The sequence below is a fragment of the Capricornis sumatraensis genome, chromosome 23, assembly GCF_032405125.1.
Source record: "Capricornis sumatraensis isolate serow.1 chromosome 23, serow.2, whole genome shotgun sequence".
NCBI lineage: Eukaryota > Metazoa > Chordata > Mammalia > Artiodactyla > Bovidae > Capricornis > Capricornis sumatraensis.
Window position 1 is genome coordinate 42,691,188 of NC_091091.1, and position 16,102 is coordinate 42,707,289.

General features: G+C 46.1%; 2 protein-coding genes across 2 annotated transcripts in view; one reads left to right on the plus strand and one right to left on the minus strand.

Annotated features, from left to right (window-relative positions):
* LOC138070224 (deleted in malignant brain tumors 1 protein) overlaps positions 1–5,217 on the plus strand; it is a 37,746-nt gene extending 32,529 nt beyond the window's left edge. The window contains exons 10-11 of the mRNA XM_068961369.1: positions 1,360–1,727; positions 4,926–5,217. Of these exons, the coding sequence (XP_068817470.1) occupies positions 1,360–1,727; positions 4,926–5,217 (660 nt within the window). The remainder of the gene's footprint in view (positions 1–1,359; positions 1,728–4,925) is intronic.
* A 4,581-nt stretch (positions 5,218–9,798) lies between these two features.
* On the minus strand, positions 9,799–11,537 carry LOC138070225 (protein FAM24B-like). Its single transcript, XM_068961370.1, has 3 exons — positions 11,512–11,537; positions 11,089–11,209; positions 9,799–9,982 (listed from the first exon to the last, which is right to left on the minus strand). Exons 2-3 carry the CDS (start codon positions 11,178–11,180, stop codon positions 9,799–9,801), a joined length of 276 nt encoding a protein of 91 aa, XP_068817471.1. The 5' UTR covers positions 11,181–11,209; positions 11,512–11,537.
* Positions 11,538–16,102: the final 4,565 nt, after the last annotated feature.

Sequence of the window (16,102 nt, forward strand, 5' to 3'; positions counted from 1 at the left end):
TTTCCAGTCCACTGGGGAGAACCCTGAGCTGTCCTCCCTGGCCCTGGCTGGCCCAGCTCCCCGTGCAAGCCTCCTGTGCTGACCACAGTTGTGGGGCCAGAGGAGTTAGCAAGTCAGGAACTGCCTGCAGTGGTGGCAAGTCCCCAAGCACCTATGGGTAAGGGCAGCGCTATGAAAAGGGCCCATGTCCGATTTCAGAGTCAGGGAATGAGCATCCTTCTAGGTGCTGAGGACCCAGCAGCCAATATGATTGACAGGACCACAGCTCCACAGCTCTTACATTGGCGAGAAGGGAAACTCAGGTCCTGAATAAACACACAGATGAGAGTCCTTTGTCATGAAAAGGATTAAGGAGACTGTCAAACAAAGAAAAGGCTAGAAAGTGCTTTGGGGTGGAAGACCACTTTTGAATAGGGTGGTCAAAGAGCTGAGGCCTGAAAAAGGACGTAAAGCAGGTACAGAGGACGAGGAGGAGGGCTCCAAGCAGGGGGTCAGCAGAGGGGTGCAGCGGCCCCGAGGCAGCAGCCAGCTTGAAGAGGTCACGGGAGAGACTCAGGGCTGTGAAACACAGGAAGCCCAAAGTCTGGTTGGAACTGGGCAGGGCCACACGGTCCTAGAGTTTAGTTTTGCTTCTAAGCTGTGCATTCTCAACAAGGGTGACATCCTCCTCAAGGTGGAAGAGAGATACGGGTTCTTAGGGGCAAAAAAAAAAAAAAGGAAAGGAAAACAAGGCAGACCAGTGAGAAACACTGCTGTAAGCTGTCGGGGCTTTGCTTGGAGGGTTTCAAGGCAGACTGCCACTGGATCTGGATCGCACGGGCAAGGCTCCCTTGAACAAACATCCCTGGCCAGGATGAGTCTCCATGACCCAGCAGGCTACGGGAAGGAGGCTGCTGGAGGCCCCTACTCATCAGCTTCCAGCACCTTCTTGGCCCTTTGAAGTCATGTTGGCTTTGAAGGAGCAAGGCTGAGAGTGAGGGCCAGGCCTGCAGCTCACAAGGGACCAGGGTTGGTCTGGGGGTCAGAGCAGGGCGGAGCAGTAGAGGAATTCAGCAGCCAGTGTGGCTCTCCCGCCCTGTCTCGTATTCCCCAAGCCTGGCCCCACAGAGGGCAGAAGGGAGTCCAGACTCACATACTAGGAGTTCCCTGCATGCAGCCGAAACTCCCAGAAGCAGGGACATAAGGTCAACCCCTCATGACCTCAGGTACCAGAGAGGTCATGCCTGAGGCCTCATGCCCTCCAGCTTCTCAGCAAACTGGCTCCGAGTGGCGGGCACAGAGCAGAGCTCTCCGCTCGTGAAGAAAGTGCTGGGCAGGGAGCTGGGAGCATGGGCCACCAACTTTCCCCTCTCCTCCCAGGAAAGCCGCGGCTCCCTCAGCTACTCCAACTCCGTCAGAGGCCGAACCAGGGGCCACCCGGGCCGAGTCTTCTTGCGGCACAGGGTGCCTCAGCTCAAGTTCACCTGCAGGGTAGACGGCCCGTCAGCAGTGGAAGTCGTCCCTGGGGAGAAGGCTGGCTACGATGTGTCCATATCTTTCCTTGAGTTGCCCCCGTCCCAGCATGGAGGGAACACGGGGCCACACTACGCCAGCCAGAAGAAAGAGGTCTTCCTCCAGGCCAAACTCCACAGTCTCAACCCCAGCCTGCGGCTCTTTGTGGATACCTGTGTGGCTTCTCCAGACCCCAGTGATTTTACAACTGTCAAGTATGATTTGATCAAGCAAGGGTAAGGAAAATGGAAGGCCCTGTCTGATTGATGTGGTTGGCTATTTACCTGTTATTCCTTTGGGGGACCTGTTTTGTTTTGCTTTTTAATAATTTTGTTTATTTATCTGGGCTTCCCAGGTGGCTCGGTGGTAAAGAATCTGCTTGCCAATGCAGGAGATGTGGGTTTGATCCCTGGGTCGGGAAGATCCCCTGGAGAAGGAAATGGCAACCCACTCCAATATTCTTGCCTGGAGAATTCCATGGACAGAGGAGCCTGTCAGGCTGCAGTCCATAGGGTCCCAAAGAGTTGGACATGACTTAGAGACTAGACAACAGCATTTATTCATTTATGTTTACTTTTGCCTGTGCTGGGTCTTCACTGCCGCTCGCTGGGCTTTCTCTGGTTGCGGTGAGCAGGGCCTGCTCTTCATTGCGGTGCAGGAGCTTCTCATTGCGGTGGCTTCTCTGGTTGCAGAGTGTGGACCCACAAACACACGGGGCTTCAGTGGCTGTGGTACACAGGCTTAGTTGCCCCGTGGCACATGGAATCTTCTGGAACCAGGGATCAAATCTGTGTCCCCTGCATTATCAGGCAGATTCTTAACCACTGGACCACCAGGGAAGTCTGACCATTGTCTTCTTAACTGGCAGTCCTAAATCAGGACGTTGTGCCCAGTCTTCATCCTGTCCAGAGGCAGAGCCCAGACCCTAACCATCCCTCTGATCCCAGCTGAGGGCAGATAATTATAGGAAGTCTAGACAATGTCCCTTGAATCCCCAGAGTCCTAGGCAGAGCCCATGCTGTCTCAGGCTCTGCTGACTCATGCTTCTGTTTTATAACAATTGCATTCCCCATTCCTCAGGGTATTTGGCCAGCACTGATGGGCTGCTGAGTTATCAAGCTAAGCTCTTACAGTGATGAGGTTTATTCTGGTACCCTTGGTTAGACAGAACATTTGCCAAATTAAAACTCAGGCAAGATGTTTGCCTTTATAGCTCTCTTATCCAACCAGCGCAAAATGCTTACGGATGGGTAATTGGCAACCAGTGAGAAGACATCAAAACTCACTTTCTGATGGCAGCTCCAGAGTGGTGAGAGCCACTAAAGTGGTGAGCACTTCCTAAAGCCCCTGAGAGGCATCATGGTGCCTGATTCCAAAAGTTGGGGAGGGCAAGAGGCAGCACCTTCCACAGGCGGAGTGAGCCACGGTGTGGGAGGTGCACAGATGTGAGTCAGAGAGAGAAAGCTCTTCCCTTTTCAGGTCTCCCGTTTCAAAACTTGTCAAGGAGAGGGAGTTCTCTAGTGGTCCAGTGCTTAGGACGCAGTGCTTTCACAGCCATGGCCCAGGTTCAATCCCTAGCCAAGGAACCAAGATCCTGTAAGCCTAGTGGCTATCTACCTCAGAGAGGCCAGAATTTAACAACTGTCATACTTCTGCTTATTTTATTAACAGGTTTTACTAGCTCTTCTTTCTCTAGTTTCCTAAGGTGGGAGCTTGTTGTTGTTCAGTTGCTAAGTCATGTCCAGCTCTTTGTGACCCCATGGCCTATGGTATGCCAGGCTTCCCTGTCCTGCAGCGTCTCCATGAGTTTGCTCAAACTCATGTCCACTGCGTTGGTGATGCCATCCAACCATCTCATCCTCTTTTGGCCCCTTCATCGTTGTGTAATGCCCCTTTCCGTCTCTGATTATCCTGGCTCTGAAGTCTGTTTTGGCTGAAGTTAGTATAGCTAATCCAGCATTCTTTTGATTGGTATTAACTTGGTAAGTCTTTCTCTATCCTTTTACTTTTAATTAATCTTTGTCTTTATATTTAAAATGGTTTTCTTATAGACAGCATATAGTTGGATCTTGGTTTTTTTAATCTACTCTGGCAGTCTGTGTCTTCAAATTGGTCTATTTAAGTCATTCACATTTAAAGTGATAGTTGACGTAGTTGGATTAAAATCTGCCATCCTAGTAACTGTTTTCTATTTGTTGCATTTGTTCTTTGTTTCTGCCCTCAATTCTCCTTTTACTGCCGTCTCTGGTTTTAATGTAGGTTTAATGCATTTTATATGCTGGTTTTAATTGAGCATTTTATTTTATTCCATTTTATCTCCTCTTGATATGTCATTTACTTCTTTCTTTTGTTTTTCAGTAGTTACACAAAATAAAATTTAAAATAAATTAAGTTCACCTTCAAATAATATGTACTGTGCTATGCTTAGTTGCTCAGTCATGTCCGACTCTTTGCGACCCCATGGACCATAGCCTGCCCGGCTCCTCTATTGATGGGGATTCTCCAGGCAGGAATACTGGAGTGGGTTGCCATGCCCTCCTCCAGGGGATCTTTCCAACCCAGGGATCAAACCCAGATCTCCTGCATTGCAGGAGGATTCTTTACCATCTGAGCCACCAGGAAAGCCCAAGAATACTGGAGTGGGTAGCCTATTCCTTCTCCAGGGGATCTTCCCAACCCAGGAATCAAACTGGGATCTCCTGCATTGCAGGTGGACTCTTTACCAGCTGAGCTACCAAGGAAGCCGCTCAAATAATATAGCTACCACTTTTAATCTACCCTTTTGAAAAAACAGAGTAGGTCATAGTTCTGGCTCGCATTTGCTTTGTTTTGTTTTTCTGTTGTGTTTTGCAGTGCCTTTCTGTTTCTGGCTAGGAATGGTGGTTTTTTCCTCTCACCAGTTTAGTTCAGTTCAGTCCCTCAATCATGTCCAACTCTTTGTGAGCCCATGGAGTGCAGCACGCCAGGCTTCCCTGTGCATCATCAACTCCCAGCGCTTGCTCGAACTCATGTCCATCCAGTCGGTGATGTCATCCAACCATCTCATTTTTTTCATAAAAGAAAGAAAGAGTAGGTAGTGGGAGGAACTCTGGTTGAAATTCAGAGGTTTGTGTGCAAGCCCAATTATTTGAGCCAGAATTAATCCACACCATGCTTTAAACTGGGACTTCCCAAGTGGCACAGTGGTAAAGAATCCAGCTGCAAATGCAGGAGACACAGAGATGCAAGTTTGATCTCTGGGTCAGGAAGATCCCCTGGAGTAGGAAATGGCAACCCACTCTAGTATTCCCACCGGAGAAATTGCATGGATAGAGGAACCTGGCAGGCTGCAGTCCATGGGGTCAAAAAGAGTCCAACACGACTGAGCGACCAAACAACAAATGACAGTGTGCTTTAAGTTAATCCTCTTGACCTGGGGTTTTTCTTCTCATCAGGTGCATCAAAGACAATACTTATATCAACCTGCACTCCCAGCAAAAGAATGTAGCCCAATTCAAGTTCAACATCTTCAGCATTCTCACCAGCTATGACGTGATCTATCTGCAGTGTAAGGTCACCATCTGCAAAGTGGGGGACCATTCCTCCCGCTGCTCCCAGGGCTGTGCAGGGCGGAGTAAGAGGGGCACAGGCCCCAGGAAGGCCGCAGAAGAGCAGGCTGAGCATTTCCGAATGGTGGGACCCCTGGAGATCCACAAAGGAGCTGATCAGAGAAGGACTCATGGGTGATTTCTCCAAGTTCCACATCAACCTGTTAGAAACTAGAAGCAAATTCTATTTCTGCTCAGCAAAGTAATGTTGGATAAATCTGAGGTAGTCCTTGTAGAGACAGATAAAAGAGCTAAAGAGGTTCTCTTCGAGGTTGATTGCTAAGTAAATCTTGTCTGATTACCAAATTTCTAAGGCAATTGCTGTCTTTGCAGCTAGGAGTCTTGCGTTTTATAATTCTTCACTACCAAGAACTCGATCACAGCCTTAAACTGTACAACATGTCATAAAGAAAAGTTATTTCTTGATACCACACTGCACTTAAAGATATTTTTGACTCCTTAATGTTAAGATGCTAGTAGGTGGATCTTTTTGTTTCTGTCCCTCTAGTGGTGGGAGAATTTATTTTCAGATCTTGCCAAGGGCCCTGTGAAGAATAAACTGTCTACCAGAAAATCACTGCTCTTTTTTTTTTTTAAACTATAGTCATTGGTCAGTTGAATCAAATGTCATTTACTCGTTGTTTACGCAAAGTGAGCTTTATTTGTCTGTTTCAAAGAAAACAAATTGGGCCTTGGCTTTGTTGAGCTTGGGTTAAGCTTGCGAATGAGAGCCTGAGCAACAATCACAGGAACCCCTCAGGACTGCTCTGTGAGCTACCACAGGCTTAGTCTGTTTCCCAGATCTTCAAAGCCTTACGCGAAACCTGAAAAGCAGACAAAGAAAGATTAGCATAGTCCCACGTCCTCCCTGAAAAGAAGGGCAGCACCCACATAATCTAATTTCTCATTATGTCTGAACAGAAAGAATTCTGCACTAGGCTCAGTGCCCTCAAAGTTTTCTTTAAAGAAACAGACGTTTTTTTCTCTTGTTTTTCAAGACATATTTAGTAACAGTATTTAACACATGAGCTCTCAAGTCCAGGGGATATTGTTCCCATCTCTGTCAATAAATAGCATGTACGAGATGATAATACACTATTGTCAAGTCCCTCAGGGAGGAGGGCAGGGTTTTATGGGGCCCGGAAGTGAACCCCAAATTCCTGAGAGATAAAAATCTGATAAGTGACTGGAGGAGGGACATTGCCTCTAAAGTGAGACATGTTAGTTTCACTGCAAACATGCCCTTCACCAAAAACCATCTTGGTAAAAGTAAGTTCCCTGCGGATACATAGTAGAATTTGATATGTAATTAATGGTCAGTTTGATGAAGATAGCATCTTTATATCCAAAGTTAGTTATCTCTCACAAGTAGCTTCGTCCTCAGTCACATGAAACAGTGATTTTAGCATCTGGCATCTATTTTGTGCAAGTGCTTCAAATTTAAAAAAAAAATTTTTTTTTCCAGATTACCAAGAGCTGCTAGAGTTTCCACTTTTAAAAGTTCGCCTGCCCATTAACTGTACTTGTCTAAATCTTGCAGAGAAAGGCTAAGAGCTTCCAAAATTAGCACCTTATGGCCTTTAGCAAATCCCTAATGTGAAAAGTTTTGACAATGAATGCACTGAATTTTCAAGAATAAATAAATAAGGGACTTCCCTGGTGGTCCAGTGGCTAACACTGCACGCTCCCAAGGCAGGGGCCCTGGGTTCAATCCTTTGTCAGGGAACTGGATCCCACATGCCACAGCTAAGAGTTCACGTGCTGCAACTGAAGTTCCTGCACGCCCGGCTAAGACCTGGCACAGCCAAATAAATACAGAAATAAAACTTTTTTTAAGAAAAATAAATAAGGGTCCAGTGAACTTCCAGTTCAGGTACTCTGGGTGTAGTTCAGGGAATGGGACCCAGGAAGCTGCTCTTTCCAAAAGCACTCAGGTGATTCTTAGGAATGATGAAGTTTGAAAACCACGGCTACTGTCATCATCTCATGTCAAACGGATCAAAATGCACTTAACAAGAAGAAAGGTACAGACCGGAAGCTCCAATTAGTACAGACAAAAATGGCCTGAGAGAAGCCTGCTCTCTCTAGCCAGAGTACCATCAAAGAGGCAGCCGGGCAATTCTAGAAAACTCTGAGTCCATAACTTACTTGCTCCACGGGTGAAACTGTGGCCCCAACCCCTTGCCTAGCCAGCAAAGGTGAAGTGGGGAGCCTGGCCTTCCACCTGCTCTCAGTGCCCCTTACCTATCCTCTCCCCTCTTCTCCCCTCCCCTCCCCAGGGTGTTATCAGAGAAGGCAGAGTAAAGAGCTGGGCAATGAGGAACCCCCCCGCACCCTCAAGTCAGGTGGAGCCTGGACTTTCAGCTCCACCCAGCAGGTCTGAGATACTCCTTTGAGGCTGCTAAAACTATAGAAAAGTAGCATTGATATTATATATTATATGCCATTGTATATAGCTCAGTCACTCCACTACAAAGGAGTTTTTTTTTTTTTTAATAATTCCTGGTGATGGGATTTTACACTCTCTAGTGGGTCACACTATTTGACAGGTTTCATAGTATTACACTATTCCACCTGATGCACCTCTGAATACCCCTCTTGCATGGCCATCAGCAGGTGTTCAGTCAGTTCCTGATAGAAGAATGGTTGATGGGCCAGTAACCAGGCAGTTTTCAAGTGCTGCTTGTAAATACTTAATTTGATTTTCCCAACCTAGTTAAGTTCTTTTCACACTACAAAAGATCTTGCCAGTAGCTGCGTTTAAGATGTATGAAGGAATGCAGAGGAGACTGACCCACATGGCCACTGGGGGAAGTATTTGGAAGATCTACATGAAACTATTAACAAGAAAATGGGGGGAATCTGTTTTGATTTGGACCTGGAATTCAATCAGGCACCTAAGGACTTGTTTGCCTTTATCTCCATGGTGTATCCCCTGGCACACTGTATACTCATACATAGGAGTAAAGAGAAAGCCTTTGGGCATCAGGAAAGCAGCTGCTGGTTAGGCGGCCCTCTCTCCCATTTTACATTAAGGAAACTGAGGCTCAGAGAGGCTAAGCAACTTCTGCAGTGGCACGAGCTTGTGAAAGGCACCGTTGATTTTGAACCAAATCTGCCCGGTTCTAAAACCTCTCTGTTACATTCTGTTCCTACTGCCTGCCAGCGGGGTGTCTCAAAGAACCCCTTACTCCATCCTGCCTCCCTCAAGGACCCTGCAATGCCTGGACTTAGGGTGTGCACCCCACATTTGGAACACACTTGCACAGGGCCTCCGGGGTTCTGGGCACTGTGCTGACCACTGAGTGGGGCTCAGAAGGAAATTGCACTGATGCTCAGGAGCTTGCTGGTGACAAGAGAAAATCCAAGTGCACTTGAACTCCTAAGATGAGGCAGGAAGTAGCAGATGCCAGGAGAGGAAGTGCTCCGAGGACACCCAAGAAGGACTCGTCACTTCCAGCTGGCAGGTTTGGGGCAGGCTCCAGGGAAGGTGCAGCCTTGAATTTGCCTCTCGAAACCCTTACTGAGACTGGGGGCACTCATGTTACCCTCTAGGGAGCTTCTCGGCCACTCCAAGGCCTACTGTGTGAGAGCAGCTCGCCCTGCTGGCTCTAAAGTGCTGAATAGACCTTCCTGAGCCAAGCCCTCAGCTAGAGGACTGCCTCTCCGCCAGGAGGCGACCTCTTCCAAATGCTTAGTTCTACCATCATCGCTTTCTCCCTGTGAGCCTAGAGGTAGTAGTTGTTTCTCATTATTTCCTGTTTTCCTTTTTCATCCTTTTTAGTTGGTAACCAACCACTTGTTACTAGTTAATTCCTTGAGTAAAACATGGGATGCTGACTAAGCAAAGGTTGTGCTAATGAGGGAAAGTACAAACTCTGGTTACAAACAGAGAGTCTGGGGCTAGAAGGGGGTTTCAGAGGCTCAGAGAAAAGAGCAGGGACAGAAAGGAGCAGCCCGAGCAGGAATGAAGAGGGGTGCATCCTCCTGCCTGTTGCTGAGACCAGAAGGATCTGGGCTTCACCACTCAGCGGGTTAAAGACACTGTCTGCAGTTAAAGATACTGAAACAGGCGAGTCAGCAAAAATCAGTTTTAACAGTGATGCAAAAAGAAGGAAAATCGGCTTCTGAAGATTTGGAGGATAGCAGGAGGAGGCGTCTCAGGTTTTTAAAATGTCCTTTTGACACCACAGAGCTCAACCCCATTGTTACACAAATCAAGCGCCCTTCACCCAGAGAAAGCCGGCCTGGCTGATACCCTCTGGGATGAATGGCGGTTCCCTCCTGGCCATATAGCAATGTCCATGGCAGAGCAAGCTGGGTGAGAGTGAAGGAAGTCGGTAGAAGGAGAAGGGCTCAGGCATGAGAAATTTATAGCGGAGTCTGAAATTGGAAACACTCTAACATCTATTTTTTTTCCCTTGGGGTTGTATATATAGATATATTTTCTACTCTTAACTCTCCTTATATTGCAACATAACATGATAAGCTAGTTGCCCCAAGTCCCAAAGTAGGTAAGACACAAATGTAAGTACTTTTCCAACTAACAACAACAACAATACTGGAGGCAGAAAGGGTTATTTTCAATATTGCATTTATTCAAAAGCACATAAATATGGTATATAGTACATGATATAATGGAAACAGTATAAAACTTGAATAATAAAAGACTCTACTAAGAAAGAAATATTGTTCATGAAGATATTTGTACCCACCCAAGTCAGAGCCCCTCATTTACATTACAGCAGCATGGAGGCAGGGCATCGAAGCCGGGATACAAGTTACATTCGTCACAGCACTGGAGGGCGGGATAAGACCCAGTGGTGAGGGCCGCACTGACCTTGTCCGGGGTGACCATGGCTGGATTATTTTTTAAAGCCAAACAAACAGGTACCTTTGGCATGCTTAAGAAAAGACATACACAGAACATAGGATTAGAATTTTTCTTCTTAGTCCACCTGTTACAACTGTCAGGGGGATCTGGAGAATTTGGGCCTGGAACCAATCAAACCCATGACACCAGCCCGAGATGAAAGCAACTCTGCCTTCTTCTCAAGTTCCTGTCCAACCCCTTCCTCTCCTAAGAGTGCCAGAAATGTAAGATCAGGTTCCAGCAAATGAGGGAGTGAGTTGCAAGTGCGGGTCACCCAGGTGATCACTGCAAGTCCGCCAAGTGCAGAGCACAACCCAGGAGGGTGCCAAGTCAGCCACCCCTGGGTGCTGGGAGTTACCTTCCTGCTCACAGACTGAACTTCCCTAGAATGGGAATGCGACTGCTGCTTTTTTTTGTATTATTCTCCCCACTTATCACGTAAAGAATCTGAGACATGGAGAAGCACAGTGACTTGATCAAACACATACAAGTAGAGGAGGAGCTGGAAATAAAAACCAGGGCATTCAAAGCCTGATGCAGGACTCTGCTCAACACACACGCTGTCTCCTGGGAACGTTAGTGCGTGGGAACACCACGGCTTCTGGCGACCAGTCTTGCCCATATTTGAAGGCTCCTTTCCCCCGAACTTAACCCTCCCTTTTCAGATCTACACTCCCTGGTGAGGCAAAGCCCAGGATCTTCACACAACTCAGCTTCCCCAGGGTCCTACAGGCCCATCCCACTGTGCCCAGAGCCAAGGACCTGCTGAGAGCTCCCCCACTCAGGCGGGGGGAACATCAGCTTAGCTCATCCTCTGAGTGAGCAGAGGCAGACTCAGTCACACCATCTTCAGTCTGCAGTCCTGTGGGATCAACCCGCTGAGGGTGAGGGAAGGCAAGGGAGGGCAAAGCAGCGCAGACCCAGCAGCTGAGAACATTCTCCTTGTGAGCTCACAGCCCCAGACCGAAAGGGGTAGAAAGCCAGATTCTACCCTCCGTGCCTCGGTCCTCTCAAACCCTCCCACTGTTCCTGACCTCACCCAGGGTGCGGCCATAGGGCCGGGGATGATCCCGCTCAAGCACGGAGCCCCAGGATCCCATGTGAGGGGGTGTTAGCCCTTCTTACCACATCACTCACTTCAGTGCGTTGGCTACTTTGTAGTAAAGACAGATGACGACAGCCATCAGAATGAGCATGGCCAACAGGATAGCGCCACCAATGCAGAACATAATTATCGCGTTAACTTTGGAGCTTTTATCTAGGCAGAGAAGTACAGGCAAGCAGTGAATGTGGCTTCCCTCCCCACAGTCACTTAGCAACCACAATATGCTTCCTTCAGTGGAAGAAGAATGAACCCAATGCTTGTAAAGCACAAATGAGTCTTCCTAGGGGGGTGCCCAGGACCATAAGTGGGCCCAGAGATGGGGAAAAAGGTTCATTTCTAAGTGAGATGGGACTGAAATATAAAGTCCAGAAAGAAAGAAGGAAAGACAGTGGGAAGAATCTTTTTCTCTCTTTCACATGCAGCAAAGTGCATCTGTAAATAACAAACCTGCTTACATTGGAGCAAATGGTTTTACTTCCAAACATCTGGGCCTCCAGGTTCACTTTCAGAGTCACCTCTGTTCACTTTCAGAGTCAGAATTAAACCCCTGCTGTACATTAGGCTTAAAAATCGCCGACAGCAATTATTAAGGGAACAGCTTTCTTTAAATGTTATGTTCATTAATCTTAAGACTATACTTATCTCTTTTGTAAGAGATACGTGTTTCAGGGAAAGGAAGTTTTTCCATTCTTCCTCTGACAACTGCCAATTTTCTCCTGAAACCTAAATCTTTCCAGGAAGTCCAAGTTATGTGGAATAAACAGTTTATTTAATCTAACGCCCTTAAACTGGGGTAAAGTGACCCGGAAGAGAGAATGAAACCATCCAACCACCAAAGCATACTTACGAGAATCTAAGTCGTCAAAGCTGGATGAAGGCTGACAGTAAAAAAAGATTACAATTAAAATAAACTTGAGGGAACAGTACATCTTATCAGGGATTTCTCAAGCGTTTAATTTGAGGAAGAAAATTCTAACTGTCCCTGTTAGGAGTAATTGAGATGTAAGTTTGAAGAGGTCACTTTAGAAGTGCAGCCTCCACCAGAGCAGAATGGAGAATCAACTGTCCAGCTCCAACTTCTGTGCCAATCAGGCCATACTCTGTGTGACATCAACTCTTTGGACATTAGCTCTCTTTCATGGAGTTCTGAATTCCATTCCATGTTCGGATATACTGTGGCACCAATGGACATGTAAATGCCCAAATACTATTTTAAATCATTTCATTTCAATATCACATTTTCAGGTTCTGTTTCTCTCAGAGGACTTTTTTAAGGTTTGACTGTTAATCAAAAGCAAATCTGGGGGTTCAATATAATAAAAAGACAGTGATGTGGGGTGGCTAATATCTAAAAATGCTCAATATTTCTAAAAGTACAATTATAAAAGTCTGCTTAGACTCTGTTTTAGCAATACAAGGAAATAGTATATACTTATAGCCACTTAATAGAATTCAGATTTAAGTTCACTGGAGGAGGGCATGGCAACCCACTCCAGTATTCTTGCCCGGAGATTCCCATGGACAGAGGAGCCTGGTGGGCTACGGTCCATGGAGTCACAAAGAGTTGAACATGACTGAAGCAACTTAGCAAGTATAGGTTCACTGACTTCAAAATATTATATACTTTATGGTTAAGCCAAAAAGATTTCAAAAAGCAATTTGGATATCAGGGTATCTTTTAAATCAGGATTCTATGATTTCAAGGTACTCACACCAGCAAAGATGGTTCCATTAAATGAAAGAATTAATTTAACTATGAAGAGTTAGTCCTTGCTGCTCTGGCTAAACCCTGCATGAGGTTACAAACAGCAAGAGAGTTATCACCAAAAATGGTGGCATAAGATCTCTGAAAATTTTCTTCTTTATAAAAGCAATGAAAATCTGACCAAAAAAAAAAAAAAACCTGTCAGAATCAGGTTTTTCTGACTTTGAATACTAACTATAAGCTTTCAGCAGCTCAAGGAATATTTAAGAACTGAATTTCAGTATGAACAGCATGCTAGCATGCTTTGTAGCACTGTTTCATCATTCATTCTCCAGCTCCATGGAAGCCTTACTTTCAACAGCCCTGATTCCAATGCAGCCAACCAGATGGAGCAGAATAGAAGCAGAGCTCTTTCAAAGCCTCATTCCAAAGAACTGTCATTATCTGACTCATCTGCTGTTTTTCTGAAAGACCTCGCTTGCAAAAGCTATCTATATTTGACCCAACTTGGAGTCCACTCAGTGCAAGAAGTCTTCTCACAGAAATTCTGGCAAAAAGTTTTCACTTCCTGGCTCTCTGAGCAGTGGATAATATTTGGGGCAAATGATTGTTGTCAGTCAGTTGCAAAGTCATGTCTGACTCTGTGATCCTATGGACTGTAGCATGCCAGGCTCCTCTGTCCTCCAGTCTCCCAGAGTTAGCTCATATTCATGTCCATTGAGTCAGTGATCTCATCCTCTGTCATCCCCTTCTCCTCCTGTCTTCAATAGTTCCCAGCATCGGGGTCTTTTCCAACAAGTTGGCTCTTTGCATTAGGTAGTCAAACTATTGGAGCTTCAGCTTCAGCAACCGTCTTTTCAATGAACATTCAGGGTTGATTTCCTTTAGGATTGACTGGTTTGATCTTCTTACAGTCCAAGGGATGCTCAAGAGTCTTCTCCAGCACCATATTTGAAAGCATCAATTCTTTGGTGCTTAGCCTTCTTTATGGAAAAAATGGTGAATTAGATCCATAGAGGTTTTGAACAAATCTAAAGCCTGTGCACATATGTAGAGCTGTGTGCATGCAGAGTTATGAGTATTCTCCAGAAGGACAGGAGATGGCCCTGTGCATTATATCCCAGCTGACCTTTTTCCAAGCAGGAAATTGAAGGTAAAAGCAGTTTTCAATTTCTTGGATACTACTGAAGGCATGCTCCAGTATGCACACAGAGCCCCTCATGAAAGACTGGGCAGTATACTGGATCCCGGTGGCTCAGATGGTAAAGAGGCTGCCTGCAGTGCAGGAGACCTGGGGTGGATTCCTGGGTTGGGGAGATTCCCTGGAGGAGGAAATGGCAACCCATTCCAGTATCCTTGCTTGGAAAATTTCATTGACAGAGGAGCCTGGCAGGCTACAGTCCATGGGGTCGCAAGGAGTCAGACACGACTGAGCGACTTCACCTGTCCAATCATTAGCTGCCTATTAAGCTAATCAATAAAGACTTCAGTGTTCACACATGACAAAGAATACCGACTTTACACAGAATTAGTTGAGAAAAGTCACTAAACAAGTATAACAAAACTTGGAGAATGGAGAGAACCTGATTTCCAGAGTTACCATACTGTATTACAGTGTTTTATCTTGCTTTTGAGGAATAGGGAGGACACAGCATGTGACCTAACCAGGGACTGAACTCAGGCCATGTGATAAAAGCCTGGAATCCTAACCACTAGGCCATCAGGGAACTCTATGTTATTTTAAATGCGCAATTTTCAATAAAAGGCAAGACATGCAAAGAAACAGGAAAGTATGGCCCATAAAATGAGAAGGAGGCAAGAAATCAGTAAAAACTTTCCCTGAAGAAGCCCAGGTGTTGGCACTGCTTGACAAAGACTTTAAATCAGCTATTTCAAACATGTTTAAACATACCACCGGAGAAGGCAATGGTACCCCACTCCAGTACTCTTGCCTGGAAAATCCCATGGACGGAGTGCCTGGCGGGCTGCAGTCCATGGGGTCGCGAAGAGTCGGACACGACTGAGGGAATTCACTTTCACTTTTCACTTTCATGCATTGGAGAAGGAAATGGCAACCCACTCCAGTGTTCTTGCCTGGAGAATCCCAGGGACGGGGGAGCCTGGTGGGCTGCCGTCTATGGGGTCGCACAGAGTCAGACATGACTGAAGCGACTTAGCAGCAGCAAACACACCACTTCTAAAGAACTAAAGGAAAGTATGAGAATAGGAAAAAAAGAAAAATTCACTGGAGGGGTTCAACAAATGATTTGAGCAGGCAGAAGAAGGAACTAGTAGGTTTGAAGATAGGTCAATTGAGATTATCCAGTCTGAGGAACAGAAAGAAAAAATAAGCTAAATGAATATGAACCTCCAATTTCCACTCCAAAACGTAGAGAGTTTGGGAACTGTTATCCTCAAAACAAGAAAAAAATCATAACAAATGGAAAACCAAGTCTTCTTAAGTAAACAAGAGAATTGAAGTCACAGGGAAAATAGCCACCCCTCCTCCCCAAGGGCTTCCCTGTGGCTCAGCTGGTAAAGAATCCACCTGCAATGCAGGAGACCTGGGTTTGATCCCTGGGTTGGGAAGATCTCCTGGAGAAGGGAAAGGCTACCCACTCCGTATTCTGGCCTGGAGAATTCAGTCCATGGGGTCACAAAGAGTCAGACACAACTGAGTGACTTTCACTCACTTCACTCCCCAAAAAAGCTAAGAGGCAGGTGAATACAGAGACTCATAGCATACAGCGTACCAGGAGCAGAAGCCACTGCTGGAACCAGCAATGGGTAGTAACACTTAAATAGTAATTGAGGAATTGCTGGAGAATCAACGAGGACTAGCTTAAGAAAAAGGAAAAAAAAAAAAAAAACCATTCCCCTTGGGGTCTCAGTTTTGGTTTTAGTGAACAGGGGCACACTTTCATGAGTTTTATCTCTAAGAGATGAATTAGATTCTTATGGTGAACACTAAAAAAAATCCCTCATGCTTTTGGTCTCCAATGACACCATTGTGCAGGTGTCTTTGTTACTGCTGGGAGATAGTAAAAATCCTGAATTGCCTCTAGGCTTCCTCTGATATCACCCCAGCAGTTAAGTGGAATAGTGTTTCATATCTACCAGGTGAGTGTGGGAGTCCAGAGTCCCCAAGGTCTCCACTGACACCACAGAGAATAAGAAGAGGTGTTACTTACTACCTAGGGATGAAAGTCTCAGCTCTACTCAGCCTTCTCTGGCACTAACCTGGAGAGAGGGGCTTGGGAAATTTCTTTAAAGCCTGGTGGAATGTAAGTCTAGTTTCTCCACGCAGTCTCTGCTGGGAGAGGGGAGTAGTGGGGAGATGG